At 44.0% G+C, this 25,817-nt stretch overlaps 1 protein-coding gene across 1 annotated transcript in view; it reads left to right on the top strand.

Annotated features, from left to right (window-relative positions):
- The first annotated feature begins 572 nt into the window (after window positions 1-572).
- LOC147453808 (bifunctional nuclease 2-like) overlaps window positions 573-25,817 on the top strand; it is a 37,706-nt gene continuing 12,461 nt past the window's right edge. Inside the window, exons 1-9 of the mRNA XM_086515902.1 lie at window positions 573-1,154; window positions 9,150-9,320; window positions 9,419-9,471; window positions 9,541-9,597; window positions 9,678-9,743; window positions 9,823-9,894; window positions 9,971-10,086; window positions 10,165-10,256; window positions 10,368-10,423. Coding sequence (XP_086372028.1) covers window positions 848-1,154; window positions 9,150-9,320; window positions 9,419-9,471; window positions 9,541-9,597; window positions 9,678-9,743; window positions 9,823-9,894; window positions 9,971-10,086; window positions 10,165-10,256; window positions 10,368-10,423 — 990 coding nt within the window. The 5' untranslated portion in view covers window positions 573-847. The remainder of the gene's footprint in view (window positions 1,155-9,149; window positions 9,321-9,418; window positions 9,472-9,540; window positions 9,598-9,677; window positions 9,744-9,822; window positions 9,895-9,970; window positions 10,087-10,164; window positions 10,257-10,367; window positions 10,424-25,817) is intronic.

Raw genomic sequence — 25,817 nt, forward strand, 5'->3', positions numbered from 1 at the left:
CATTTTGGAGTAGTTTGAGTCATCCAAAAATACTCTACAAAAAATGTAAGCTTCCTTTTTAGTTAATGCATGTGGCAGGTGGAAGATGCCTCTTTTGTGCTATGTCAACACCCCATGTGATCACTCTTTCAAGTTAATCTACTGTGCATTTTGGTCTACACACTCTCTCTCTTGCTTTTGAGTGACTAAGCTAGTGATTATCATGCTACTAACATGAATGTTATACTCTCTAATCCCCCTTAACTTTTGACAGTGTACATTGAATCTCTCTAGTGTCTTTGATTATGATTAATTCTAAAAGAGTGAAAATCATTAAAGTAATCAAAATTCATTTTCATGATATCATATATCACTATGTAGTTGATATTAAGGCATGATGTCGCTTCGTTTTTGATAATCGAGATGATGCATTCAAGAGTTTTCTAGGCCAAACGGTAAGTTTTCTTTTCCAACAGTGCACATCTGCTTATCCTTGAGGGGGGAAATCCTTGAGGGGGGAAAAAAAAGCAAAAATATCAGCAACGAAAGAACTAAAATATCTCTTAAAAGGCTCATTCGCAAAATATGAATAACTCCTCATATTAACGAGAGCAACAAGCAAGCTTTGCTTGCTATCGGGGTTTCTGCAGGCCCTCTCTTCAGTTGACCCGCGAGTGCACCTTGCGTTTTTCCTGCGTTTGCCTTCTTGTTGGGTCCTGCTGAGCCCCACATCTTTCTTCTAGTTTGCGGCTCGGTTCATCATTCGGGCACTACTGTGTTCGTCTCTCAATGCGGAGCGTTCCGGGTCCTCTTCTGTCTTGAACGGAAGCTTCACTTCCAAACGGGCAGTCTCTGCCAATTTTTTTCCATGGATGCCTTATTCGCTTCCACACAATCGCACTCTTTTCATACGTGCAGTGAGGACATGTATGCTCGTTCCTGCTACACCAAAATTTCATTCCTCCCAGCACAGGCCAAATTTTCTTTTAGGGTGGTATCATCATCTTCACTTTGGGGAGCTCTGGTGAAACTTCGATCCCTGCCTTTATCTGTTCGCTGCTCCAGCAGCAATGAGGCTTTCATGAACAGTGGCCATGGTGGTGCTCATAGTGGCAACAATTGGAAGTCCAACCAGGATGACTACAAGTATCTAGAGGCTCAAGTAGTGGAAGCAGGTATTCATACTACCGATTTTATGTAATGGAAGAATTCAAAGTTGATTAGGATACTTCTTTGCAAATGATGTGCTTGAGTTGTTGTGGTATGCACGGTTGTTCCAGAACAAGAATCTGGTGCAATTTTGGAGACTTCATTGACGTTTGTTATACTAGTGTAAACCTTTGAATTACTATGGGTCATTACCTGCAATCGTTCACACCTTCCACCTCTCCACTGTGTGTAAGGGGCAGTAATGCAACTGACATCCTAATACAGGCTCCATCTAGACTTTTACTTCTATCAGTCAGATTCCTGATTTCTTTCACCATGTGGAAAGAGATTGCTCAAGTACACCTCACACAAAAACATGCAAACTCCCTTCTTCAGAAGACTCTTGTCTTCTAACGACCTGCCGTTTAGCGCATTTGAAAAGTTCTTAGAATTGTTAGTCACTAGAAGGAAGGCTTTTATAAAATTTAGTGTTGTTTCACATTTTTATAACATTCAAGAATCTTGTTGCAAGTTTTGCTATGATTTTGTACATGCGTTTTCCTTGGTGTCGGCAACTACTCTCAAATGCTTGCTTGAATAGTGATTTCCACTCTAAATGTGCTAGTTGAAAGCATTTTCGGAGGCAAGTTTTGCATTGTGAGGGTTTAGTCCAATGGTTGGAGAGCTATTTGAACCTATTTGAAGCCATGATCATAAAGATTTTGGTGTTAGGGCATTTTGTCACCTTGTAGATGCTTTTCCTCCTGCTTATAGGCTTTCTCATCTCACAGGCACTCGCCCTTGCTTGTGGGTTGGCCAACCATATACCTGTGGGATTGGGATTTGTGTTTCCAACTAGAAAGAGCGTGGATTACTGCCAGCAATTCTTAACGTTCACTTTCCAGATGCTTTCACTCCTGCTTATAGGCTTTCTCATCTCACGAGCACTCGCCCTTGGTGGTGCAGTCCCATCTACACCAGATTCATCCTTGCTGATCTGCGGGATCTGTCCACAACATTGAATTATCACGTCACATCAAAGCTCAAAGCGTATTAACGCTTGCACCATCCACGTGTGTGTGGGTGATTGAGTACAAGTAATCGTTTAACATCCATGAGATAGGGGAGGGGGGAGAACTTGAGCAAGCCCTATGCAAATTTCTCATGCAGCAATATGCCCCAATCGTGTTTTTGTCAAAATTTTTCACGCACAAGCCCAATCCTGAGTAACCCATACAATTTTGCCCTCTGAATGCAATTAAAGGCTGGAAAGTAAAAAAAATGTATTGCTCCTTGTTCTTTGACATTCAGACGTGGACTCAGAAATAGGTTCCGACACAACGGACGGATCTCCCTCAACGTTGTACATCTTCCCTCCTCGAGGCTCTCTTGTCCTCGGGAAGATGCAAGGATTGGATTGGTACATGTACTTAATGTGGATGTGGCTTGTGTTTCCCATTGCTACTTCTCCCTCAGTAAAGCTCCCTCCTTGTCCCTCGAATGTTGTCTCTCTATTTGGGATTGCCCTAGGGCCTATCCACCTCCTTTATTGGTTCTCTTTATGATAGACCCGTGCCTCTTGGCACGTCACACACTTCTCTTGGACGTTTACTCCTAGATGTGAGTATCCTTTGGCATCTTGAATCATTCTTGATGCCTACATGGTCTCTTCCGACACACTGCTCCATGGTGGCTCTTTTGTTGTTCCTCTACATGGTAGAGCTTCTTCCTTGCTTCTACTTGGTCCAGTGGCTTCTCCACTTGCAGTTTGGATGTACCTATGCACTACTTACACGGTGAAGACGTCCTGGATGATCCTTTCTTTGCTGGTCTACTCCGAGGCTATGACTTCTACATCACCGACCATTCTTCCGATGCATCTTTTCAACCGTCCTTTACCTCACCACACTCCATTACTTTCCCGGGGGAGAGTTCTCCTATGTCACGTGTCTTCACGACTTGCACTTGCAGACTCTCTTGGATTTTTTGTCCAGACCCCGGTGGTGGATGTGCTCCCCCAGGTTGACTGTCACCAGTGTGTGACTACTATCTATCCTTTTTGTTGATTTCTTTCTTATTATCTATTTACTTTCACTTTTTGGAAACACCCCTCGGGAAATCTAACTGCCCTGCATTGCATAGCTAGTGTGGAACTGTCCAGAGGGAGTCCAGGCCTGAGGGCAAGAGAGCACTAAGGTTGGACAAGGACTATGGTTAGCCAAGTGGGGTCATTGACTAGCCAAAGTGGAATCCTTTGCTACAGAGGCTACATTTCAGTTCTGGATGTGGCCGCAGTGTACAAAGAGGGTCGGATGACCTAGAAAGATACAATGGCAGCATCTCCTAAAATTTAGGGAACTGCTATTTTGGGACCTGAAAATGTGTTGGCGTCATTACGTGCAGTTTGACATGGGGATCATTTTGTTACTCTGTGGCCAAGTCAACAGAGGCTGCAGGTGAGATATTTTTAGACCCGAGGGTGATCATCACCGATGGGCTATTGTACGCTCATCTTAGATCATTTCCCTATATATATCCTCTTCAGCGACTTATTTCGTAGCTTGCCACTCCATCAGCTTCCTTGTGCGACTTGATTGGAGTTTCCTCACCCTTGGTCATCATCACATTGGTGCTGTACGGATTGTCGTGTTGTTTAGCTGCACTCCTCATCCTTTTTTCCCAGGATTTTCATCTTCCAGGTGTGTTGCATTCTCCTCGACAGCTTCTCCGCATGTGTTGTTGAGAGGGGGTGTTAGATTTTCATTCACCTCCAGATGCTTCGCACATTGTCTACAGGCTCCTCACCACTCACGTGCACTGGCCCTTGGTTGTGGGTTGGCCACCTGTACACTTGCTGGACAGGGGTCTTAGGCACACTTAGGGTTGTTTATCACATTTCCTACTTTAAGACTTATTTTGATCACATATTCCCCCATTTATATTGGCGGGTCATATTTTTAGGTCTTTGGGCTATATTGAGGATTATTGGCCGACCAGCCCCTATTCTCCTATATAAAGGAGGGGGGGCACCCTCTTTCTTATCGTCTTGTCTAGTCTTGTACAACGTTCGTCATCTGGAGTTATTGAGCTACCAGCCTTTCCACCATCTCTGTGTGTGTGTGTGTGAGATGCAGCAGAAGTGAATGTTGAACTTGCTCAAGATGAGTGCTCCGAACTGTGCTCAAGGGTTTCTTTTACTTACGGAAGGGAGAGCCTTTCCTTTAGTGAGAGTGCAAATGATCACAAACAAAGTGGTAAACACTGTGAATGAAGGTGCTGAGACTGAGAGATAGAGAGAGAAGAATACGACACCAGAATGTTGTCAAACCCTCCTTCGAAGGCCCCACTCTCTATGGCGAGAGTGGTCTACTATTGATTGCACAAATCTCTACAATGCAATGGACTTGCCGATGATGTCGACGACGATGAAGATGACGACAAGACGGGCTGAAATCTGCAAATCTTGTATTTGCTGAATTTTGACTCTATGTCGGTGACGACGGCGATGACGACGATGCGACGACGACGCATTGAAAACGCAGATGCTGAAATCTGTGTTTTTCGGGCTGAATCTGCAAATGCTGGCTGATCTGACCGTGCGGCAAGGATCTGCTGCGGGAAGGTGAGATCTGCGAGGTTTGGGAGACTATTTTGCGGTGTTTATATGCTGAAAATTGAAAACGCTGATGCTAATGATGGTTTTGTCGTCGAGAATGTGCAAAACGCTAGGCTGACTTGCTGATCCAAAAACGCTAGGCTGATCTGCTGTCTTGCTGCAAAAACGCTAGGGAATTTGATGTGCTTTGTTGTCGTCGGGTTGATCTGCAAATGCAAAACGCTGGCTCTTCTTGATGGCTGAAAACGGTAAGTTCTTCCGCCGGGTTCTTGCTGAGAAGGTGCATTGTCGGACGCCTGGTCCCTGCTGCCTCTTCTGTGAGAAAGTGCTAGCGCTAGGTTTTTTTTATATATTTCCTTAGTCATTTTGCCCTACCCAGTTTCCCAACAAAGTCACTTATTAATAATAAGTGAAAAATGGCTAAAATAGGGAAAGTAGGTCTGTGCACTGTAAAATGCTCCTAATGAATTCTGATGGTAATGTTGATGATCATGCTGTGTGCAACCAGAGGATATGCATCTACTCTAAGTGTCTGACATGCACGGTGTGCGAACAGACTCACAAAAGTGCCAGAACACTTCCTAAGCTAACTGAACTGAACCCTTGTCATGAAGTAGCTTGTCCACGTACACATAGGGTTAGATGTGCACGTGACATCTCCTCCTTATAAAAGTGAGGTTCTGATACCGAACTGTATGGCGTTAAGGGAGATCGCCAATAGCGTCTGGAATCTTGGAAAGGACTCTTCGTCTGCCCACTTTGATGCGTGGGTCATGCGATACTTGAACTTCATAAAGGTTTGCAACGCTTGCTTCTTTGGGCCGCTCCGAAAGCAATACAAAGTCATTTGTGGCTCCTTCAATGCTTCAACTTCGTTTATAGTCATGCGTCTACCTTCTTCAAGAATCTCCGAGGATGAAAATTTTTGAAACCACTTCCAACACAAAAACATGAACATACCCATTCTATGTAAAGTGAGTGGAAAATTTCTAGTCTTCTTTAAAGACTGTGCATGCCATGTAGATGAACATATAGACAGAGTGCCAAACCGTTCATCAAACACACGCAAACAATGGAATTGAAACTTGTCTTTTTGATCTAAATCTATCCACTGTGGCAATTCACAATGGAAATGCAGATGCTTGATGCTCAATCCTTCTTGTGCTCTTTTGGATACTGTGCCATGCCAAGGAAGAGACATGGAATGTGAATTCCTTGAATACAAACATTTCTTCTTTTCAAGAGAGTTCCGCATATATGCGTGCTCATTCATGAGTGAATCGTGCTCATCGTACAATATGGCATGCCTATGAAAAGGGATCACATAAAGACGGTGACTAAAATACAGGAAATTGTCACGAATGAAACACTCGAACAATGCGTGCTGACTAATCATGCGAACACACAATACTTCTGGTGGGGTTCTTTGGACCTCGATTCGAGACCCAAGATCGGTACTTCGTGATTGATCGAATTTGCAATGAGGTTAGCTTTACTAGAAAAAGCATCAACTAAACCATCATCCTTGTGAACAATCACATCGTTATCTTGCAAATTATCATCATTGTGAATAATCACATATTTATCCTGCAAATCATCATCATTGTGAATAATCACATCTATATCATGCAAAACATATGTGTCGTGCTTTGGAGAAACAAGACCGAGAGAGTCTCCTTCTCCTGATTCTTTTCAATCTGCGCCTGCACATTAGAAAATAGTGGAACCAACTCTTGCATGTGTTGGTCTCTATGCGCTTCACGCTCTAACCGTCTTTCTTTTTGCAACCATCCAATTCGGCTTTTCTTTCTTCTTGCTCACGCTCTATGGCTGCCATTCTTTCTTTGTGTTCACAATCAAATGCTGCCTTTCTTTCTGCTTTTCTTTCTTCACGCTTGTGCTCCAAGACGGCGCGTTGCGCTTCTCGTTGTAACTTCATCCTATCCATCATCGTCTTGATCAAAGCCTCCATAGGATTTGTTGCAATCCTTGGCGTAGATGGGGAAGGGGGAGGGTCGGAAAAACCTCCTGGTGGGGAAAATTCTTCTTCGCCACTTCCATGCTCACCACCTCCATGCGAAGTATCCATTCTACTTTGGGTAATGACCATACACTGAAGTCTTGGGTTCTTGAGTTCACGAGGTTCTTGAGGGTCTTGAGGTTCTTGGGAGTCTTGAGGGTCTTGGGTGCTTGGGTTCTTGAGTCCTTGAGTTCTTCAGTTCTTGAGGTTCTTGGGGTTCTTCTCTAGCTTGCAATCTGTGTTAGAGAAGGATCTTCTCTTACCCGAGCTCTTCTCTTTCCCACGGGCGCACCCCTTGGCGGCCTTGCGCTCACACCAAGGTTGCTTTTTCCCACCTCACGTCGATTGGCCGGCCGCTAAGTGCACGGTTCGCTCTCAATGAGTGAAAAGAGAAACAAGGGGAGGCTGGACAAGCCCTTCTTTCTTGGGTTTCCTGTCACTCTTCAAAACACGATTAGGAATCGACACGCCCAAGTGGACTTGGGTTACGTGCGACTACAACAAGCAAGAAAAATTATGTGGTTCTATCCTTGAGTGATACAGAACACTGCCAAAGCTCTGATACCAATGTAAGGTGCAGTGGAAGTGAATGTTGAACTTTGCTCAAGATGAGTGCTCCGAACTGTGCTCAAGGGTTCCTTTTACTTACGGAAGGGAGAGCCTTCCGTTCCTGTAGTGAGAGAGTGCAAATGATCACAAACAAAGTGGTAAACATTGTGAATGAAGGTGCTGAGATTGAGAGATAGAGAGAGAAGAATACGTCACCAAAATGTTGTCAAACCCTCCTCCGAAGGCCCCACTCTCTATGGCGAGAGCGGTCTACTATTGATTGCACAAATCTCTACAATGCAATGGACTTGCCGACGATATCGACGACGATAAGGACGACGATGAGACAGGTTGAAATCTGAAAACGCTAAGGGCTGAAATCTGCAAATCTTGTATTTGCTGAATTCTGACTCTTATGTCGGTGACGACGGCGATGATGACGATGCGACGACGACGCGCTGAAAACGCAGATGCTGAAATCTGTGTTTTCCAGGCTGAATCTGCAAACGCGGGCTAATCTGACCTCGCGGCGAGGATCTGATGCGGGAAGGTGAGATCTGCGAGGTTTGGGGGCTATTGTTTATATGCTGAAAATTGAAAACGCTGATGCTAATGATGGTTCTGTCGCCGGGAATGTGCAAAACGCTAGGCTGACTTGCTGATCCAAAAATGCTAGGCTGATATGCTGTCTTGTTGCAAAAACACTAGGGAATCTGCTGTGCTCTGCTGTCGCCGGGTTAATCTGCAAATGCAAAACGCTATGGCTGATCTGCAAATGCTGAAAACGTTTGCTCTTCTTGATGGCTGAAAACGCTAAGTTGTTCCGCCGGGATCTTGCTGAGAAGGTGCATTGTTGGATGCCTGGTCCTGCTGCCTCTTCTGCGAGAAAGTGCTAGCGCTAGGTTTTCTTATATATTTCCTTAAGTCATTTTGCCCTACCCAGTTTCTCAACAAAGTCACTTATTAATAATAAGTGAAAAATGGCTAAAATAGGGAAAATAGGTCTATGCACTGTAAAATGCTCCTGATGAATTTTGATGTTAATGGAATTCTCATGGTAATGTTGATGATCATGCTGTGTGCAACCAGAGGATATGCATCTACTCTAAGTGTCTGGACATGCATGGTCTGCGAACAGACTTACAAAAGTGCCAGAACACTTCCTAAGCTAACTGAATTGAACCCTGGTCATGAAGTAGCTTGTCCACGTACACATATAGATGTGCACGTGACACTCTCTCTCTCAGTGCCATTGTCTCTTTCTCTCTCCCCCTTCCGTTGCACACTCTGACAAAAAAGCCCTTGAGAAATAAGAACGTGTTTCTGGGAAACGAGAAACAGGAGGCGAAACTTTCCCTGGGGGGGGGGGGGGGGGGGGGGGGGGCGGCGCAGAAACAGAGTTTTGTGCAACTATGGTGGAGACTCTCTCTCTCTCTCTCTCTCTCTCTCTCTCTCGTGACGTGTGACGTGTGCTTTTTTTTTGTGGTCCCCCCCCCGGCCCTGACACACACACACACACACACTCAAAGTTGCTATTTTCAGCTTAACATGAGATAATTTGGGTTAGGGTGCAAGTTCTGCTCTCTTGGCCTTAATATTTCTTTTGCAAGTTGTGTAGGTGTAAGGTACATGTGTGTGATAGGGGTTATATCAAAGTAAGGCCATGGATGTGAGCATGCAAGATAGATGTTTATATGGTGCTTAAATGTGTTTGGTATCAAAGAAAGGCCATGAATGTGAGCATGCAAGATAGATGTTTATATGGTGCTTAATATGTGTAGTTAACAAGTTTGAGGCCTGAGTCAAACCATTTTTGTTTTTTTTAAATTTGTTCAGTGAGCCTTTTACCTTCCCAAGGACATCTTTTCATGACCCTGGCTAATGGGGGTGAGGTGGAGGTAAATCATGTCAATCCACCCAAGGGACGACTTCTTTACAGAACCAGGAATCCGACAATTTTTCTAAGTCTTATGTCAGACAAGGAACTTATATTACCTATTATTGTAGGTAGGAAAGAGGATAATCTTTAACTCTATTGTCTTGTCAAGAATCAAATGTTTTCTAAGTCATGCTATAATGCTGTCGTGTGTTTTATCCCTCATTAGGTGATATTGCAGTTGGAATGTTAATGAAGGCTCTTCGTGGAGAAGAAGCAACGGTATTTACTTGATTAAGTAGTAATCTCCTAATCAGGTTTGATCATGTCTTAACTGGTACTTGCTATCAGGCTCGTCCCAATCAGTACCATCTCATGAGAGACCTTCTTTCGTCGCTAAATTTTGAGGTATATCTTGTAATCCTTTTTGTTTAGTTCATTGCATCATTTTGTGTGTTCCAACAATGTTTTTTTGAATTCTTTATCAGGTTCGAATGGTCAAAGTCGCAGAGAGAGTTGCCGATACTTACCTCTCGCGGATTTTTATTGGAAAGGTACTTGAAACATGAAGTCACATCCAATGTTGTTCTCTGGTTTTTGGCTTTTGTAAATTTGCAACCTCTATGTTAACAGCCTGGCGAAGAGGAGATGATGAGTGTGGATGCTAGACCTTCTGATGCTATCAATCTTGCTGTAAGATGTAAGGTGTGGTATGCATGCATGCCGCTGAATATTATTCGCACACTGTCCAGAGATTCTTGACTAACTTGCGATGTTTTAGGTGCCAATCTTCGTCAATGAAGATATAGTGTATGCTGATGCAGTTAAGCCTGTTCATGCTTCCACCCAAGCAGCGACAGTTGTTTTGAATTATAGTAGCCTATCTAATTTAGATCGGTAGGGTGGCTTTTCTCATTTCTTGTACTGATCATTGGAGAAAAGCTCAATCACCTATTAATACCAAACAATTTGCAGCCCTGCAGAGGGTCGTGATCCTGTTGCTGAGGAAATAACTCTTATGAAGAATATGCTTATTGCAGTTGTTGAGGAACGATACAGTGATGCAGGTTGAGACATTTTCTTTTCGATGAAATTTTTGGTGTTAAGAGTTTTGTAGGCTTAACAGATCTACTTGTAAAGGTGCTTGATGCTTGCTTTGATTTTTGTGCCACTCTCAGCACACTGGCGGGATGAATTGAACACTCTTCGAGCACAGCGGAGGCGAATTCGCCAGGTTATATTCCTTTGCATCATAGTTTATCAAAAAAGGCAGATATTTTTGTACCACTCTACTGATCCTTCATCATACAATCAATGGCAGAAATGGCTTTTTCTCATGCAATCATTTTGAGCTACAAATTTGCTATGTATTATGCATTCTTTTTTGACGACCAGCAGTCATTAATGTGTCAAAGCATAGAATAACAAACAATCTGGTCTAGTGTCCTACATGAGCCTAAAGTGCATTGGAAATGTGGAGGATTTGTAAAGAGTTATCTTCAAAGTTGAGAGGTTGTATATATACAGATATGTATGTACATGTGCACAAGCATATAAACATGTGTCTCACACAAATGTGCCTATGCACACACACATACTCATGTACATTGATAGTCCAAGATCGCTGTCACTATCCTGCTCGCTTGCCCACCCCGCCTTCAGCTTGTGTAGCCCCGCCCAGCCCCCAAACACACTTCAGATCCTTTCACTTACATATCACTCAAAGAATTTTTAGGGTGAGGTAAAGCTTGTGAGTTTTGAAAAGAAAGGCTGTTTGAGAGGAAACGAAATTTTTAGCAAAGATAGAGCCAAGAGGAAGACAGATCCACTAAGTTAAATTTAGAGGTTTCCATAGAAGTTGGAAGCCTGATGGATATATACTCTCATTGTGCTTTTGTAGGCAAATTGGAGGGATGCTCTTGTCTTTGTAGGTCGGGCAAGGATTGACTTTAGACAACCATAAGGTTTGAAACATGAGATATTGAAATAATTAGAGTGATGGGTACAAACATTGTGGTCAAAGTTCTCGTATATGCATTTCACCGCGGCCTTATTTGTGTGCTCTTATCTTGGTTTGGGAGCACAAGTGATCTCCTAGGCTGCGTGGAAGAACACTATCTGTCACAAGTTGGTGACGTGTGTGCCCAACCTGAGAGGACGAGGCCGAGGCCGAGGCCGAGAAGACAAAGGGTTAGATTTAAAAACTCTAATCCAGAAGAACTTGCAGATGTAGCTGAAGGGGCCTAGGGGGCTGAAAGCTTTTAAACTCTTAACCCTACCAACTTATGAGCACCGGTTGAAGGGCCTAAAACCTAAAATAAGGGTTGCACGTGATTTCCACGATTTGTGCTGACATGCTAACGTGCTAGGCTGTACGGATTTCGGGGATTTGCGTCGGTTGATTTTGGCAGCTTCTGGTGCAAGCTTTAGGGAGTGTAGATGCTTTTGGATCATGAGCTTTTAGCACAAGTGCTTTTGGGGCTCTGCTTTTGGGCATTCCTTGTATTGTTTATAAGTGCCCAGAGGGCCACTCTCAGAGAGGATCTGGAAGCAGAGTCTTGGGAGAGTTGGACCCTAAGGGACCTTAGCGAAGCAATAATAAAGAAATACCAGATGGGTCTCGGTTTTTGGGGCCAATACATCTAGGCTTGGAACTCCGCCATGTCTTGTCGACTCTCCTTCTCTCTCTCTCTCTCTCTCTCTCTCTCAATCCAAGTTTTGTTATTTGCAGATTTTGTTTGTGTTGCTGGCTCGTTATCGCTTTTAGCTTGAATGATGGTTCCTTTTACTTTCCCGAGAGAGAGAGAGAGAGAGAGAGAGAGAGAGAGAGAGAGACGTGTGGAGAATGACATTGGATGGGGTCCCAACCAACCCTCTCAAGGGCCCCCCACACCGTTGCCAATGTGGTATTTGCTTTAGATTGCGTAAATGGAGTGTACACACGCAATACCTCAAGTGTAGACTCTACTGACTCGAATGGTGAATGTCACCTCGGTAACTCTTCAAGATGAAGCACCTCTAGGGCTGATTTGATTTACCTTTGAATTCGTCTCGATGTGGGATTGCAGATGGCCACCAAGGGAGTGGCGTAATTCGACCCTATTGGCCCCAAACCTTGGCGCCCCTTTCGGTATTTCTTTATATTCCATCAACAAAGTACAAGCCGATACTCCAGACTGTGCACCTTCTCCAGGAAGCATGCCAGAGAATGAGCCCTTAGCACATATTTAAAGGGCCTTGGCCTATGAAAAGCAGTTTACATGTAAAGCCTTCAAACTCAAAAGCTTCTGGTCCAAAAGCAATGCCAAAAAGCTGCCAACAGAAATCACTGAAGTCCATACAACTGCCACGTCAGCACTGTCAGCTCGTTTTGCAGAAATCTGCTATGTCAGCACTGTCAGCGGAAGATCCGAAAACTGCCACATCATCAGGGGTAGTCATCAAATCTGCCACGTCAGCACTGTCAGGCGGAAATCCGGAAATTGCCACGTCATCAGGTGCTACGCATGTGTGCGGGTCCTGCTTTATTTTAATCCTTTGTCACTTGCGGCCCCATCGGACGGGGTCCCCATAAGTTGGTAGGACTTCTTCTTCTTTTACTTGTTCTTCTTAGGGTTTAGGCCCCTCGGCCGGCATTTGCAAGTTGGCTCCATTCTTTAGGGCTTTGACACGTTAGCAGTTTGTGACAGTATTGGGCTCCCTTATAGGCCAAAATGCAGGTTATAAATCACAAAGGGCTAGGTAGGGCAAAACCTTTGTCAAATTCCTTCAAAATAAATCATTACCATCTGTCAAAACGTTTGTACAATCTATTTATGCAAGAGGTTCCCAAAACTGGAAAATTTAATCTATTGGACTCGTCGTGACATGCAGGTGCTGCGAACGGGCTCACAAATTTGCTGGTAGTAATCCTCCTAGGATTCTAGACACTCCTATCTAGGAATAGGGGAAAAATTGGCTCTAGAAGTCGATGAATCATGTCCACGTGGCACACAGAGCCATGTGCACGTGACAATAGGACTGAGGTCTCATTTGTGAGCCATCTTGTGTGATCACCACACTTGGACAAGCTCCTAGGCTCGGGGGTGAGTCCGTATCGGCTCTATGGCTGGGAGGTGAGTCTGATGTCCGCTCTCTATGCTTTTCTATGTGTGAGTATGGCTTGTGTCATGTCATGTGTGCAAGATAGATGCGGTGAGGGACTAACAACAGCCCTCTATAGACCAGCCCATGGGATGCTAGCTTTTTGGACCAGATGAATTTAGACCTACAATTTAGACCTACTGCTTTTCATGTACTGCCTTTGATTTTGGCCTAGGGCCTTTAAATATGTGTCGTGGGCTCTCTCTGACATTCAATCACGTGGGAGAGGCAAAGTAGAGCCACATAGTTGTACCTTGTTCAAGCAATATAAAGAAATACCGAAAGAAGCGCCATCAATTGGGGCCATTGCAATGTGGGAGTGGAACTCCGCCACTCTGTGTCGTGTGGATTCTCTTTGGTTCTGTTTAGCTGTTTTGAAGTGCTAAACGTGTGTTCTAGTGTAATGTGCAATGGAAGTGAATGATGGTGTATGGTTCAAGATGAGTGCTTAGTGGTGCTCAAGGTTCCTTTTACTTGGCGGAAGGGAGAGCCTTCCGTGCTTTAGTGAGAGAGAGTGCAATGACCAAAACAAGCGAGTGGAATGCAAGCTGTGAGACAGAGTGCAAGAGAGTGCTAGAGAGAGAGAGAGAGAGAGAGAGAGAGAGAGAGAGAGAGAGAGAGAGAGAGAGAGAGAGAGAGAGAGAGAGAAGAGATGACACCAGATGGGGTCCCAAAACCCCCTCCAAGGGCCCCTCCCTCTATTGCTAGAGAGGTATTTGCTTTAGATTGCACAAAGGTCTGGTACAATGCTTCTAGATGCCGTGATACTTGATGATGGCTATGTCGACGACGAAGGCGACGATGATGCCGACGATGTCGATGACGATGTCGATGACAAGATTGAAGGGCTGAGATCTGGAATGATGGTTCTACCGCCATGGGCCTGCTATTGTGGCGGTACTGGGGTGGCTGTAACAAACTGCTGAGGTGTCAAAGCCTAAAGAATGGAGCCAACTTACAGATGCCAGCCGAGGGGCCTAAACCCTAAGAAGAACAAGTAACAGAAGAAGTGTCACAAAGTGATGACGTGGTTGCCCAAGAGCAGAAACCCTAACTGTTGAAATCCTAATTCTGGAAACCCTAACCCTCAAACCTGCAAACCCTAATTCTTTTGCCAGAAACCCTAAAACTGCAGAAACCCTAATTTTGGAAACCCTAACCCTGAAACCTGCAAACCCTAATTCTGCTGCCAGAAACCCTAAAACTGCAAAAACCCTAACCCTAACCCTAAGGGCAGATTTCTGCGTTTTGCGTTGGTTGATGACGTGGCAAGCTGTACGGATTTCCGTGATTTACGGTGGCAGCTTTTGGCTTTGCTTTTGGACCAGAAGGCTTTTTACTGTAACTGCTTTTCAGGCCAAGGGCCTTTAAATATGAGGCTAGGGCTCATTCTCTGGCATGCTTCAATACGAAGGTGCAGAGTCTCGAGTACCGCTTGTACCGTGTTGATGCAATATAAAGAAATACCCAAAGGGGCGCCAAGGTTTGGGGCCAATACTCTCTGGGGTGGAATTCCGCCACTCCGTGTCGCGTGTGCTCTCTCTCTTTCAGTTTCAAATGTTATTGAAGTGCTAAAAGTCTGTTCAGTCTGTGCTTTTCTATTGGAACGTGGTGCTTGCCTTGTGACAGTGGTATCAGAGCATCAGTCGTGTGCTTTTCTGAAAGCATACTGGTCCTACAAAAGAGCAGACAGAGCTGTTGGAATTTTAATCGAGGTATCTTCGCCCTCCAACCCGGACTTATTAGCCACTCCCACTCTTACTTCATCGCGCATCGGGCGCGCTCCCGTCTTCACCGCAGTGTCTTACAGGGCATAAGCCAATTAAGATCACTTGCAGGATTCAGATTTGTTTCAAGTCACTGTTTTTTTTCTTAGAAGCAGTGCCATGCAGATGTTGATGTCTATAGCTACCAAGCAACATATTCCAAGTACTTGGCATGCTTTCAAGAAAATTTTTACCCGAAGTTATATGGTTTCTGACATCTTCCTTCGGAGTGTAACTTCTGGCAGAGTGGGGTATCCTGAAATGCTTGCCATAGAAACCCTAGCAGATTATAACTTGAAATTTCTTGACATCTCTCAGTAGATGTCTCTTTACGAGCAGATGACCTTGGAGGTTCGGTGTGATTGCTCTCTCTTGGGACTACCATCGCCGCCAAAGAAACAATGTCTGTCCAAGAGCTGATGGACCATGCTGTGCTCGGCTATGACCTCATGGAAGGAACCTAACCCTAATTTTTGGTGCAGGTTTCAAGATGGAAAGTCACTCGACTTTTCGAGCTCGACTGATGTCGAGATTGCTTTTTAAGTTTGAGTTCTGTTTGATCTTGTTTGGTGATCCTGTTGGAATTTGTTTGAAATGGATGGTATCTGTTTTGAACCTGTTTAGGTGCCGATTTGAATTGTTTGACTCTGGGTTGATACCGATTTCAATGATTGGTGATTTTACTCCCGGGCGGAGAAGTGAGAAAAGATGTTTGAGAATGCTTGTTCATACTCATGGCCCGGACCCTTGTGATTATTTGCGGGGGGAGTATTGAATGATTGAAAAGTGTTGTTTTTACTCATGGCCTGGACCCTTGTGGTTATTTACGGGGGGAGTATTGTTGTTACTCATGGCCTGGACCTGCATGGTTATTTGCGGGGGGAGTATTAAGAAGTCTGAGCAGTGGTTACTCTCAGCACCTCCAAACGACGCAAGCTGCGGTCTGGGGGGCATATGGTTGTAAAAGGCCTCTATATCTCATGGCCCGGACCTTTTTAGGTTATTTGCAGGAGGAGTGATGAGGGAGTCGTTGAATGATGAGCGAGCGGCGGTGTGTGCAAGTGAAAGAGCATGAGGAGATGTGCAGGGTGTGTGGCGAGTGCTTGCAGAGAAGGGGGCTCTAGGGAACGAAGATAGCAGAGAGAGGTAGCGCACGATTTTCAAAGGGGAAGATTAGAGTGAGTTATTTTTCTCATCTCTTCCCTTTATTATAAAGTATAGGATCAATTTTAAAGTTAGTGGCCAAGTTCAATGTGAACTTGGCCAAAGGTTAATAACCTTTAAAACTATACACAAAGGGGGCCATTTGGACCTTTAACCCAACAACCTCCCACTTAAAGGCATAAATGGCGCCTGTAAGCTACGTAACTCCCACCATCTGTATGCATAGATGATGTTGTGCACTTAGTGAGAGCATCTGTTGGATTTTGTGTTGTATGGACCTTAACCAATGTAATAAGGCCATCCTCAAGCACTTCTCGAATGAAGTGATACCGCACATCAATATGCTTTGTGCGTGCATGGAACATGGCATTCTTTGCCAGACATATGGCACTCTGGCTATCACAACCAAGCATAGGTGTCTTGGCAGGCAAACCAAACTCAGTGCATAGACGTGAGAACCAAATAGCTTCTTTAGAAGCCTCAGTGGATGAAATATCTTCAGCCTCTGTAGTAGACAACGCAACGATCTTTTGCAATCTAGAACACCATGAAACAACACCTCCCGCAAGAGTAAACACGTAGCCACTTGTGGATTTCCGTGTGTCCACATCACCAGCCATGTCAGAGTCACAAAATCCCTTCAACTCCATTGGTCCTTTACCATAGCAGAGGCATTTGTTTTTAGTCCCTTTCAAGTACCTCATAATGGACTTCACTGCATCCCAATGCAACTTGCCTGGATTAGCCATAAACCGGCTCACAACTCCCACTGCATGGGCTATGTCAGGCCTAGTAGCAACCATAGCATACATAAGTGAACCACAAGCTGAAGCGTAAGGCACACTTTGCATGTCATTGGCTTCTTCCTTTGACTTGGGGCAATCATCCTTGGAGATTTTGACATATAGCTGTAATGGCACACCAAGAGGCTTTGCTTCAGCCATGTTAAATCTGTCCAGCACCTTTTCAATGTACTTTTCTTGCGACAAATACAATATGCGCTGGTCTCTTTGCCTTCTAACACGGACTCCAAGTATATGTTAGCTGTCCCAAGGTCTTTCATTGAAAATGCAGATTTCAGCTGCCCTTTAAGAGCATCAACAATGCTTCTTTTCTTTGCAGCTATCAACATATCATCCACATAGAGCACAAGAATGATAGGACTGCCATCCTCATCACGTTTGGTATACAAACAATGGTCGGCATGGCTTCTTTTGTAACCATGTTTGAGCATGAAGCGGTCAAACTTCTTGTACCATTGTCTACATGATTGTTTTAGCCCATACAAGCTTCGATTGAGCAATACCAAATGTTCCTTGCCAGGAATAACAAAACCCTCGGGTTGCTTCATGTAAAGCTCTTCTTCCACATCACCATGCAAGAAAGCGGTATGTACATCCATTTGGTCCATTTCCAAATCAAGAGAAGCCACTATGGCAAACAATACACGCAAAGTGGTCATTTTTACAACAGGAGAGAACACTTCCTGAAAGTCTATTCCCTTGGTTTGAACATCTTTGTAACTAGCCTTGCCTTATACTTGGGTTTTGCATCAACAGTCTTGATTTTATACACCCATTTGTTAGGAATAGCTTTCCTTCCTTTGGGCAATTCCACCAAATCCCAAGTATGATTAGCATGCAAAGCTTCAATCTCTTCCTGCATAGCAAGCTCCCACTTGTCGCTGTGCTCACATGTCTTTGCCTCTGTATAGGTAAGAGGCTCTCCCTCATCTGTCAACATAATGTAATGCAAAGAGGGATCATATCTACTCACTGGCCGTCTTGGACGAGTAGACCGTCTCACCCAATGATCCACATTATCCGGAAATGGGTTTACATCAAGTGGCATGATAAAATCATCAACAATGGGTTGCTGTACATCATTGTCAGCACCATTGTCAGCATTGTTTCGTGGCTGCAAATGCCCTTCAAGAGCCTCAATTTGCTGCCCAGCATCTTCTGGCTCAAACACCATTGGATCATCTACATTTTCAGCCATATGTGGTGCATCCTGAGGGTCAAAAATAGGCCTATCAGGTGGCTGGTCATGCTGAAATTTGACCCTTTTATGGTCATGCTTTGAGGCACAATTGTTTTGAAGCAGCCTTGCCTCATTAAAAACAACATCCCGGTTGCGTATAACCCTTTTGAGCTGAGGTAACCAAATCCTGTAACCCATTTCGCCTTCTTCACCATATCCCATGAAAAGGCCTTTAATGGATTTGGCATCTAGTTTACTCCTCAACTCAGGTCTAACATGCACAAAAGCCTCGCAACCAAAAATGCGTAAGTGATCATATGAAGCAGGCTTGCCAGACCAAACCTCTTCAGGGATGTCACCTTTCAAAGACATGTGAGGGGATCGATTGCATATATGGACTGCAGTTTTCAAAGCTTCTCCCCAAAATCCATGAGAGAGATTAGCTGTGGACAGCATGCATCTCACCCTCTCACAAAGTGTCCTATTAAATCTTTCAGCCGCACCATTAGAAGAGGGGCTGTATAGCACAGTAAGCTCCCTCTTAATGCCCAAATTTTCACAAAATTTGTTAAATTCAGCACTTGTGAACTCCCCCCCCATTGTCCGTACGCAAGCATTTTAGCTTTCTACCTGTTGGGTGGTCACAAATGCATGAAATTTCTTAAACACAGCAAAGGCTTCATCCTTAGACTTGAGCAAATAAACCCAAATTTTCCTAGAATGATCATCAACAAAGGAGACAAAATAGAATGCACCTCTCATAGACTTAGTAAGCATGCTACATACATCAGAATGTACAAGATCAAGCACACAAGATTTACGAGAGACACTAGAGTAATAAGAACGCTTTACTTGCTTGCTATATTGACATTCATTACAAAAGTCAAGCTTTGTGCCTTTAGCATCAAGCTTGTTCAAAGTACAAAACTTAGAAAGGCCCTTTTGGCTCATATGGCCAAGCCTCTCGTGCCACAACTCCATGTGAGAGTTAATTTTAGCCAATGCAATAAACTTGCCCAACACGGCCTTTCCATGCATGGAGTAAAGTGCCCCTTTCTTTGTGCCCTTTACAATCAGCCTTGAGCCTTCAGTCATTTTCCATGATCCTCTCTCAAACAAGATGCTGTAACCATGCATATCCATCTGACCAACAGAAAGCAGACTCTTCTTGATTCCCGGCACATATCTAACATCATGCAAGACAAGCTCATTAGTGCCATCTATGGAGAGATGCATAGTGCCAATACCCTCAATGGAACATGCATGATTGTTTCCAAGGCATACATAGCCATGCTTGCCTGCATCAAAAGTAGAGAAACACTCCTTGATAGGAGTCACATGAAATGAAGCATCGGAATCAACTATCCAAGTTTGGGATAATGCATCATTGACAGTTAACAAAGCATCAATAAGATCACTCTTGGTGATTTGCATGTCCTGTGAATGAACATTAAGAGAGGTATCAAGGTCATAAGCATCATCATCTGACAAAGTGGCACACAAGATGTCCTCTACATCTGACAGCTCCTCAATCACAACACTAGAAACCACATTGGCCTTCTCTTTGTCCTTTGAGCTGTCCAGTGCATCTGTCTTGACTTCCTTCTTCTCTTTCTTTTTGTCTCCACCATTCTTTTTCCGTTCTAACTCGGCTTTATAGTGTCTGCAATCGGGTTTCTTGTGACCCTGCCTGCCACACTGATAGCAAGTCACATCACCCTTGCCTTTGCTGGCATTTCCTCTTTCCGTACTCTTACTCTTACTCCTTTGTGCATAGACATTCTTCTTCTGTGTCCTGCCTCTAACCATGTTGGCAGAGTTGCCTCCCTCTCCACTTGCTTTCCTCTTGATTTTCTCATTCAAGATAGAACCCCTAACACCATCAAAGGTCAAATTGGGGTTATTCGACAATGAAACCACCAATGTTTCCCATGAATCAGGTAAGGTCATAAGCAAGAAGATAACTCTCAGCTTATCATCAAAAGGAGGCAAACTTGAATCCTGTAACTGCGACAAAGTACGTGTGAACAACGACAAGTGCTCTGAAGCGGTCTTGGACTCATCAAGTTGCATACCAACGAGTTTTCGCATCAAATGCACTTGGTTGACAGGCGTTGTATTCTCATACATCCCCTTTAACTTCTCCCACACATTAAAAGCAGTCGTGAGACCTTTCAAATCAATGACCGTCTCATCGGTCATGGCCATTTTAATGTATGTAACTGCCTTCCTGTTCAGGCTAACCCATGCTTCATCCGTCATATTCTGTGGCTTTACCTGTTCAAGTGCCCCTTCACAATCTTTAAGAAATAGGATTCCCTAGATCCTGTCTTTCCAAAGGTCGAAACTTGTTCCATCGAACCTCCTAATCTCGAAGAGATTCTTCACATCCGAAGAAGATGAGGCCATAGTTGCACGAATAAGAGAGCTAATACGCTGAATTTTTGGGCAAAATGCACAAAAACCGGAGTATAGCCTCACAGAGGTGTGCACTACAGCTCCAAATGGTCACAGGAGCAATTTGGGGCAAAATAGGTTGATTTAGGCACAAAAAACAATTTCTGAAATTTATACGCAGATAATTTCAGCGAGCAAATTTGTGCTCAATTTTAGTTGTTTTTAGCCTCACAGAACATACATAAGACTAATGCACAGCCTTTAGAAGCATGTATGAGCAAAAGCCCCAATTTGTAGCATCACATTGCATAAAATTGAGCCACAAATGGTCATACATAGCCAAAACTTGTCAAATGTGCGTAGATTGCATCAATTTGCACTTTCTGGAATGTAGACGCATCATAAAAACACTTGCTTTAAAAACCTGCGTAAATCTGAAATTTGCTGAAAACACTTGTTTGGGGACCTGTTTTTTGGCAATTTCAGTGTTTTCGAGTAGCGGGGACTTAGCAAAGATGTTCCCACACCTTAATACATGATTTGCAAAACCTCTATTTTGCTGTCATAACCTGTAATTTGCTGATTTTGACCTAATTTTAGCTTGTTTTAGGTCAATTTGACTTGCCGGGAGCTCTCTAGTGTCCGGGGACAAGTCCTTTGGCGATGAAATTGCAAAATCTCGCGTGAAAGTTGACCTCCTTGGTTAAAAATCAGCGTTTGCAGGTTTGGGAGCAAACCCAATTGGGCTCTGATACCAGTTGATGAGCGAGCGGCGGTGTATGCAAGTGAAAGAGCATGCGGAGATGTGCAGGGTGTGTACCTTGGAGAGAGGCGAGTGCTTGCAGAGAAGGGGGTGCTAGGGAACGAAGATAGCAGAGAGAGAGGTAGCGCACGATTTTCAAAGGGGAAGATTAGAGTGAGTTATTTTTCTCATCTCTTCCCTTTATTATAAAGTATACGACCAATTTTAAAGTATGTGGCCAAGTTCAATGTGAACTTGGCCAAAGGTTAATAACCTTTAAAACTATACACAAAGGGGGCAATTTGGGCCTTTAATCCAACAGTTTGAATAGCTCATGGCTCGGCCTTGGATGGTTATTTGCGGGGGGAGTGTTCATCGGCAGCTTTATGTTTCTATGTCTTGTAACATGCATATGTGAGCATTTGTGTTGCATTGTGATGTGCCAATTACTGAATATTCCTAATTGGATGAGATTGCCTAGGTATAAAATCTTTTAGTGTATCAAGACACCCGTGGAAGATCAGTACGGTCTGGGTGTGATGGCTAATTTTACTACGCCGGAATATCAAGAGTTCCGATCTGGACGAAAGGAGAAGCTAATTCCTTGATCAAAATAGCAGAAAGGAGAGGCTAACTCCTTGATCAAAATTGCTGAAAGGAGAAGCTAACTCCTTGATCAAAAGAGCAGAAAGGAGAAGCTAACTCCTTAATAAAAAGAGTAAACTGATTGTCCCTTGGAAATTTTTGAGCTAACTTGAGTTGTTTTGCAGATATGCTGTAATCGCGGACGATTACTCTCTTTCAAGAAGGGGAGATGTAACAAACTGTTGACGTGTCAAAGCCTAAAGAATGGAGCCAACTTACAGATGCCGGTTGAGGGGCCTAAACCCTAAGAAGAACAAGTAACAGAAGAAGTGTCACAAAGTGATAACGTGGTTGCCTGAGAGCAGAAACCCTAACTACTGAAACCCTAATTTTGGAAACCCTAACCCTAAAACTTGCAAACCCTAATTTTGCTGCCAAAAACCCTAAAACTGCAGAAAGCCTAATTTTGGAATTCCTAATTTTGAAAACCCTAACCCTAAAACCTACAAACCCTAATTTTGGAATTCCTAATTCTGGAAACCCTAATCGTAAAACCTACAAAACCCTAATTTTGTTGTAAGAAACCCTAAAACTGTAGAAACCCTAACCCGAACCCTAAGGGCAGATTTCCGCGTTTTGCGTTGGCTGATGATGTGGCAGGTTGTACAGATTTCCGTGATTTACGCTGGCAGCTTTTGGCTTTGCTTTTGGACCAGAAGCTTTTGAGTTTTAAAGGTTTTTTACTGTAACTGCTTTTTAGGCCAAGGGCCTTTAAATATGAGGCTAGGGCTCATTCTCTGGCATGCTTCAATACGAAGGTGCGGAGTCTCGAGTACCGGCTTGTACTGTGTAGATGCAATATAAAGAAATACCAAAAGGGGCGCCAAGGTTTGGAGCCAATACTCTCTGGGGTGGAATTCCACCACTCCGTGTCGCGTGCGCTCTCTCTCTTTCAGTTTCAAATGTTATTGAAGTGCTAAAAGTCTGTTCAGTTTGTTCATTTCTATTGGCACGTGGTGCGCGCCTTGTGACAGTGGCTATGCTGAGGTCGATGACGGTGAGGTTGGAGACTGCAAACGCAAGGTGATCTGATGGTTGGAAACTAGAAACGCCGATGCCGAGATGGGTTGAAAACTGATCGCTAATAGTTTTCAATGTCAAAGTACAAAGAGTGGTTAGGGTTTCACTCTTAGACTCTGCGTCCAGATGCTTTGAGAAGTGAGCCCTAATCCGTGTATTTAAAGGTTACAAGGGATGCCCAAAAGCAGAGCTCCAAAAGCTTCCAGTTCAAAAGCAATCTCTCTCTCTCTCTCAAGAGAGTAAAATAAAGCAGGTATTCTCTTGCTCTCTCTCTATCTCCAAAGCAACGTAACCGCGAAACGTTTCAAGGTCGAAACGTTTCACCCTGAAACGCAGAGTTTCACCATGAAACATTTCAGTCCAAAATGAGAGCACAATGAAACGTGAGACCGAAATGTGCGTTTAGCGACTTTGAAATTAAAACTATGGTAACTTGTTGTTAATGAAACGGCTTGTGTTTCACTTGGTGAGCGAAACGTTTCAAGGCCCCAAACGTTTCATGTGTCCTTACCTGCCGAAATGCGTTTCATGGTGACGTTGCTCCAAAGCGTAGCCCAAAAAGCATGCCCAATTTGCGTCGCTAGGAAGAGAAAAAGCAAGCCCGCAAATTTCGAAAATCCGTACCCTGCTGCCATGTGGCATTTGCCGCCAGAATAGGGTTTCAGCCAGCAGTTAGGGTCAGGGTTTCCAAAAATTAGGGTTTGCAAGAAATTAGGGTTTCTGGCAGAAATTAGGGTATTGTTGTTGATAGCCACGTCATCACTTTGTGACATACCCCCCTCTTGAAAGCATTGTAATCGACCGCGAGTATGCTTGCAAAACCGACAAAAGCCATAAACCGTCTTAGCAGACACTGACTGTTAGTACCTATGTACTAGGAACACACATCTCACAGGACATCACTAGACATCACGGGACATTCAACATTCATTCGGATCTTAGAGCATGATTTATCGGCAATGTAGCTAGCAATCGTATCTAGGTCCAATCGGGACCTCATCGATGTCCGATTGACTAACCCCTATTGTAACCATGTCTATTCGAGACCAATCAGACCAAAATGCTGCAGTCATTTCGTCTATCAGTTCCTGCACTTAAGAGAAGTCAAGAACAAATCAGTATCATAATCAGGAATTCCATTTCATTAAAGTCATACAACAGAATACTGTCAGCTTTCAGTATCCCTGAAGCTCAAACAGACATCAGTGACTCCAGTATCTAAATCAAGGTATCTGTTGACAACGAGTGGAGTAACTCCCCTCTTGTGCATCCCACTGCACCAGATCTCCGGCCAAACTCTAATGGTCTGTAAAGACAGTAAAATTTGCTCCGAGTAGGTAATGCCGCCACTGAATAAGAGCATGGATAACGGCCAAAAGCTCTTTTTCATAGATCTGTGCTGTCATCTCCGGCCTAGAGAACAATCGGCTCTCGTAAGCAATGACATGGCCTTCTTGCATCAAGACCGCACCCAGACTACGACCACAAGCATCACAATATACTTCAAATGACTTCTGTAAGTCCGACAAAGTCAAAACTAGTCCCGTAGTCAATTTCTCTTTCAATGTCTGAAAGGCAGTCACCTCTGTGGATCCCCACGAGAAAGGGACTCCTTTCTGTGTCAAGATATGCAAAGGGGAAGCAACCTCTGCAAACTTTTGTATGAACCGCCTGTAGTACGAGCACAGTCCCAAGAAGCTTCTAACTTCATATACATTCTTCAAATCGGGCCAATCAGGTATAGTCTCTATCTTGGCCGGATCCATTTGCACTCTTGCTACTGAGACAATGTGTCCCAAAAAGTGTATCTCTGTTAGGAAAAATTCACTTTTCTTTGCATTAATCACTAACTTGTGATCTCGCAATGCCTGAAAGACCTGAAGCAGATGATCTCTGTGTTCTGCCTCATTCTTGGAGAAAACAATGATGTCGTCAAAGAAAGTGCCAACAAATAGCCTGTACTCTCGAAAAATCCTGTCCATCATTCGGTTAAATGTTGCAGGAGGATTGGTTAAGCCAAAAGGCATAACCAAAAACTCAAATAATCCAAAAGTAGTCCGAAAGGCTGTCTTGTAGACGTCTCCCGGCGCGATTCGGATTTGATGATATCCACTCTTCAGGTCAATCCTGCTAAAACACGAGGATCCCTGTAACTTGTCGAGTATATCATCGATCCTAGGAATCGGAAATCTGTTCTTGATGGTGATTTTGTTGAGAGCTCTATAATTGATGCACATTCTTGAAGATCCGTCTTTCTTCAAAACCAACAACACTGGAGAGCAATACGGTGAACTACTAGGCTGGACAAGACCCTTTTCGAAGAGGTCTTTCACTTGGTTCATAATCTCTTCATTCTGTGCTCGGCTCACACGGTAAGGTGGCCGGTTCGGTGGTGTGCTTCCAGGTATCAGATCAATGGTATGATCTTCAGGACGAGCAGGTGGTAACTCGTTGGTAGGCCCTCTGAGAAGCAATCGGCGTGAGAGTGGAGAACATCTTGGCGTTCTTTATCGAGTTTAGACATATTTGTCCTATCCTTATCGCTCAATTCTTTCATAAAGATCGAGTAAACAAACAGACTGGATTTCATTAATTTTGAAATGGCCGAAGCCGATACAATAGGGACAGACTCGCCCTTAGTTTAAATTGTTCTGCCCTTCTCTGTAGTCAAAGTCGCTTTCCTTAGCCGATAATCGACCACGGCGTTGTTCTTGTGGTACGAGGGAATCGCTAAGAGAACATCACAACCCTCCAAAGGCATTATGAAG

This window comes from Adiantum capillus-veneris, chromosome 7 (genome assembly GCF_014529385.1).
Source record: "Adiantum capillus-veneris isolate H3 chromosome 7, ASM1452938v2, whole genome shotgun sequence".
In the NCBI taxonomy this organism is placed as follows: Eukaryota; Viridiplantae; Streptophyta; class Polypodiopsida; order Polypodiales; family Pteridaceae; genus Adiantum; species Adiantum capillus-veneris.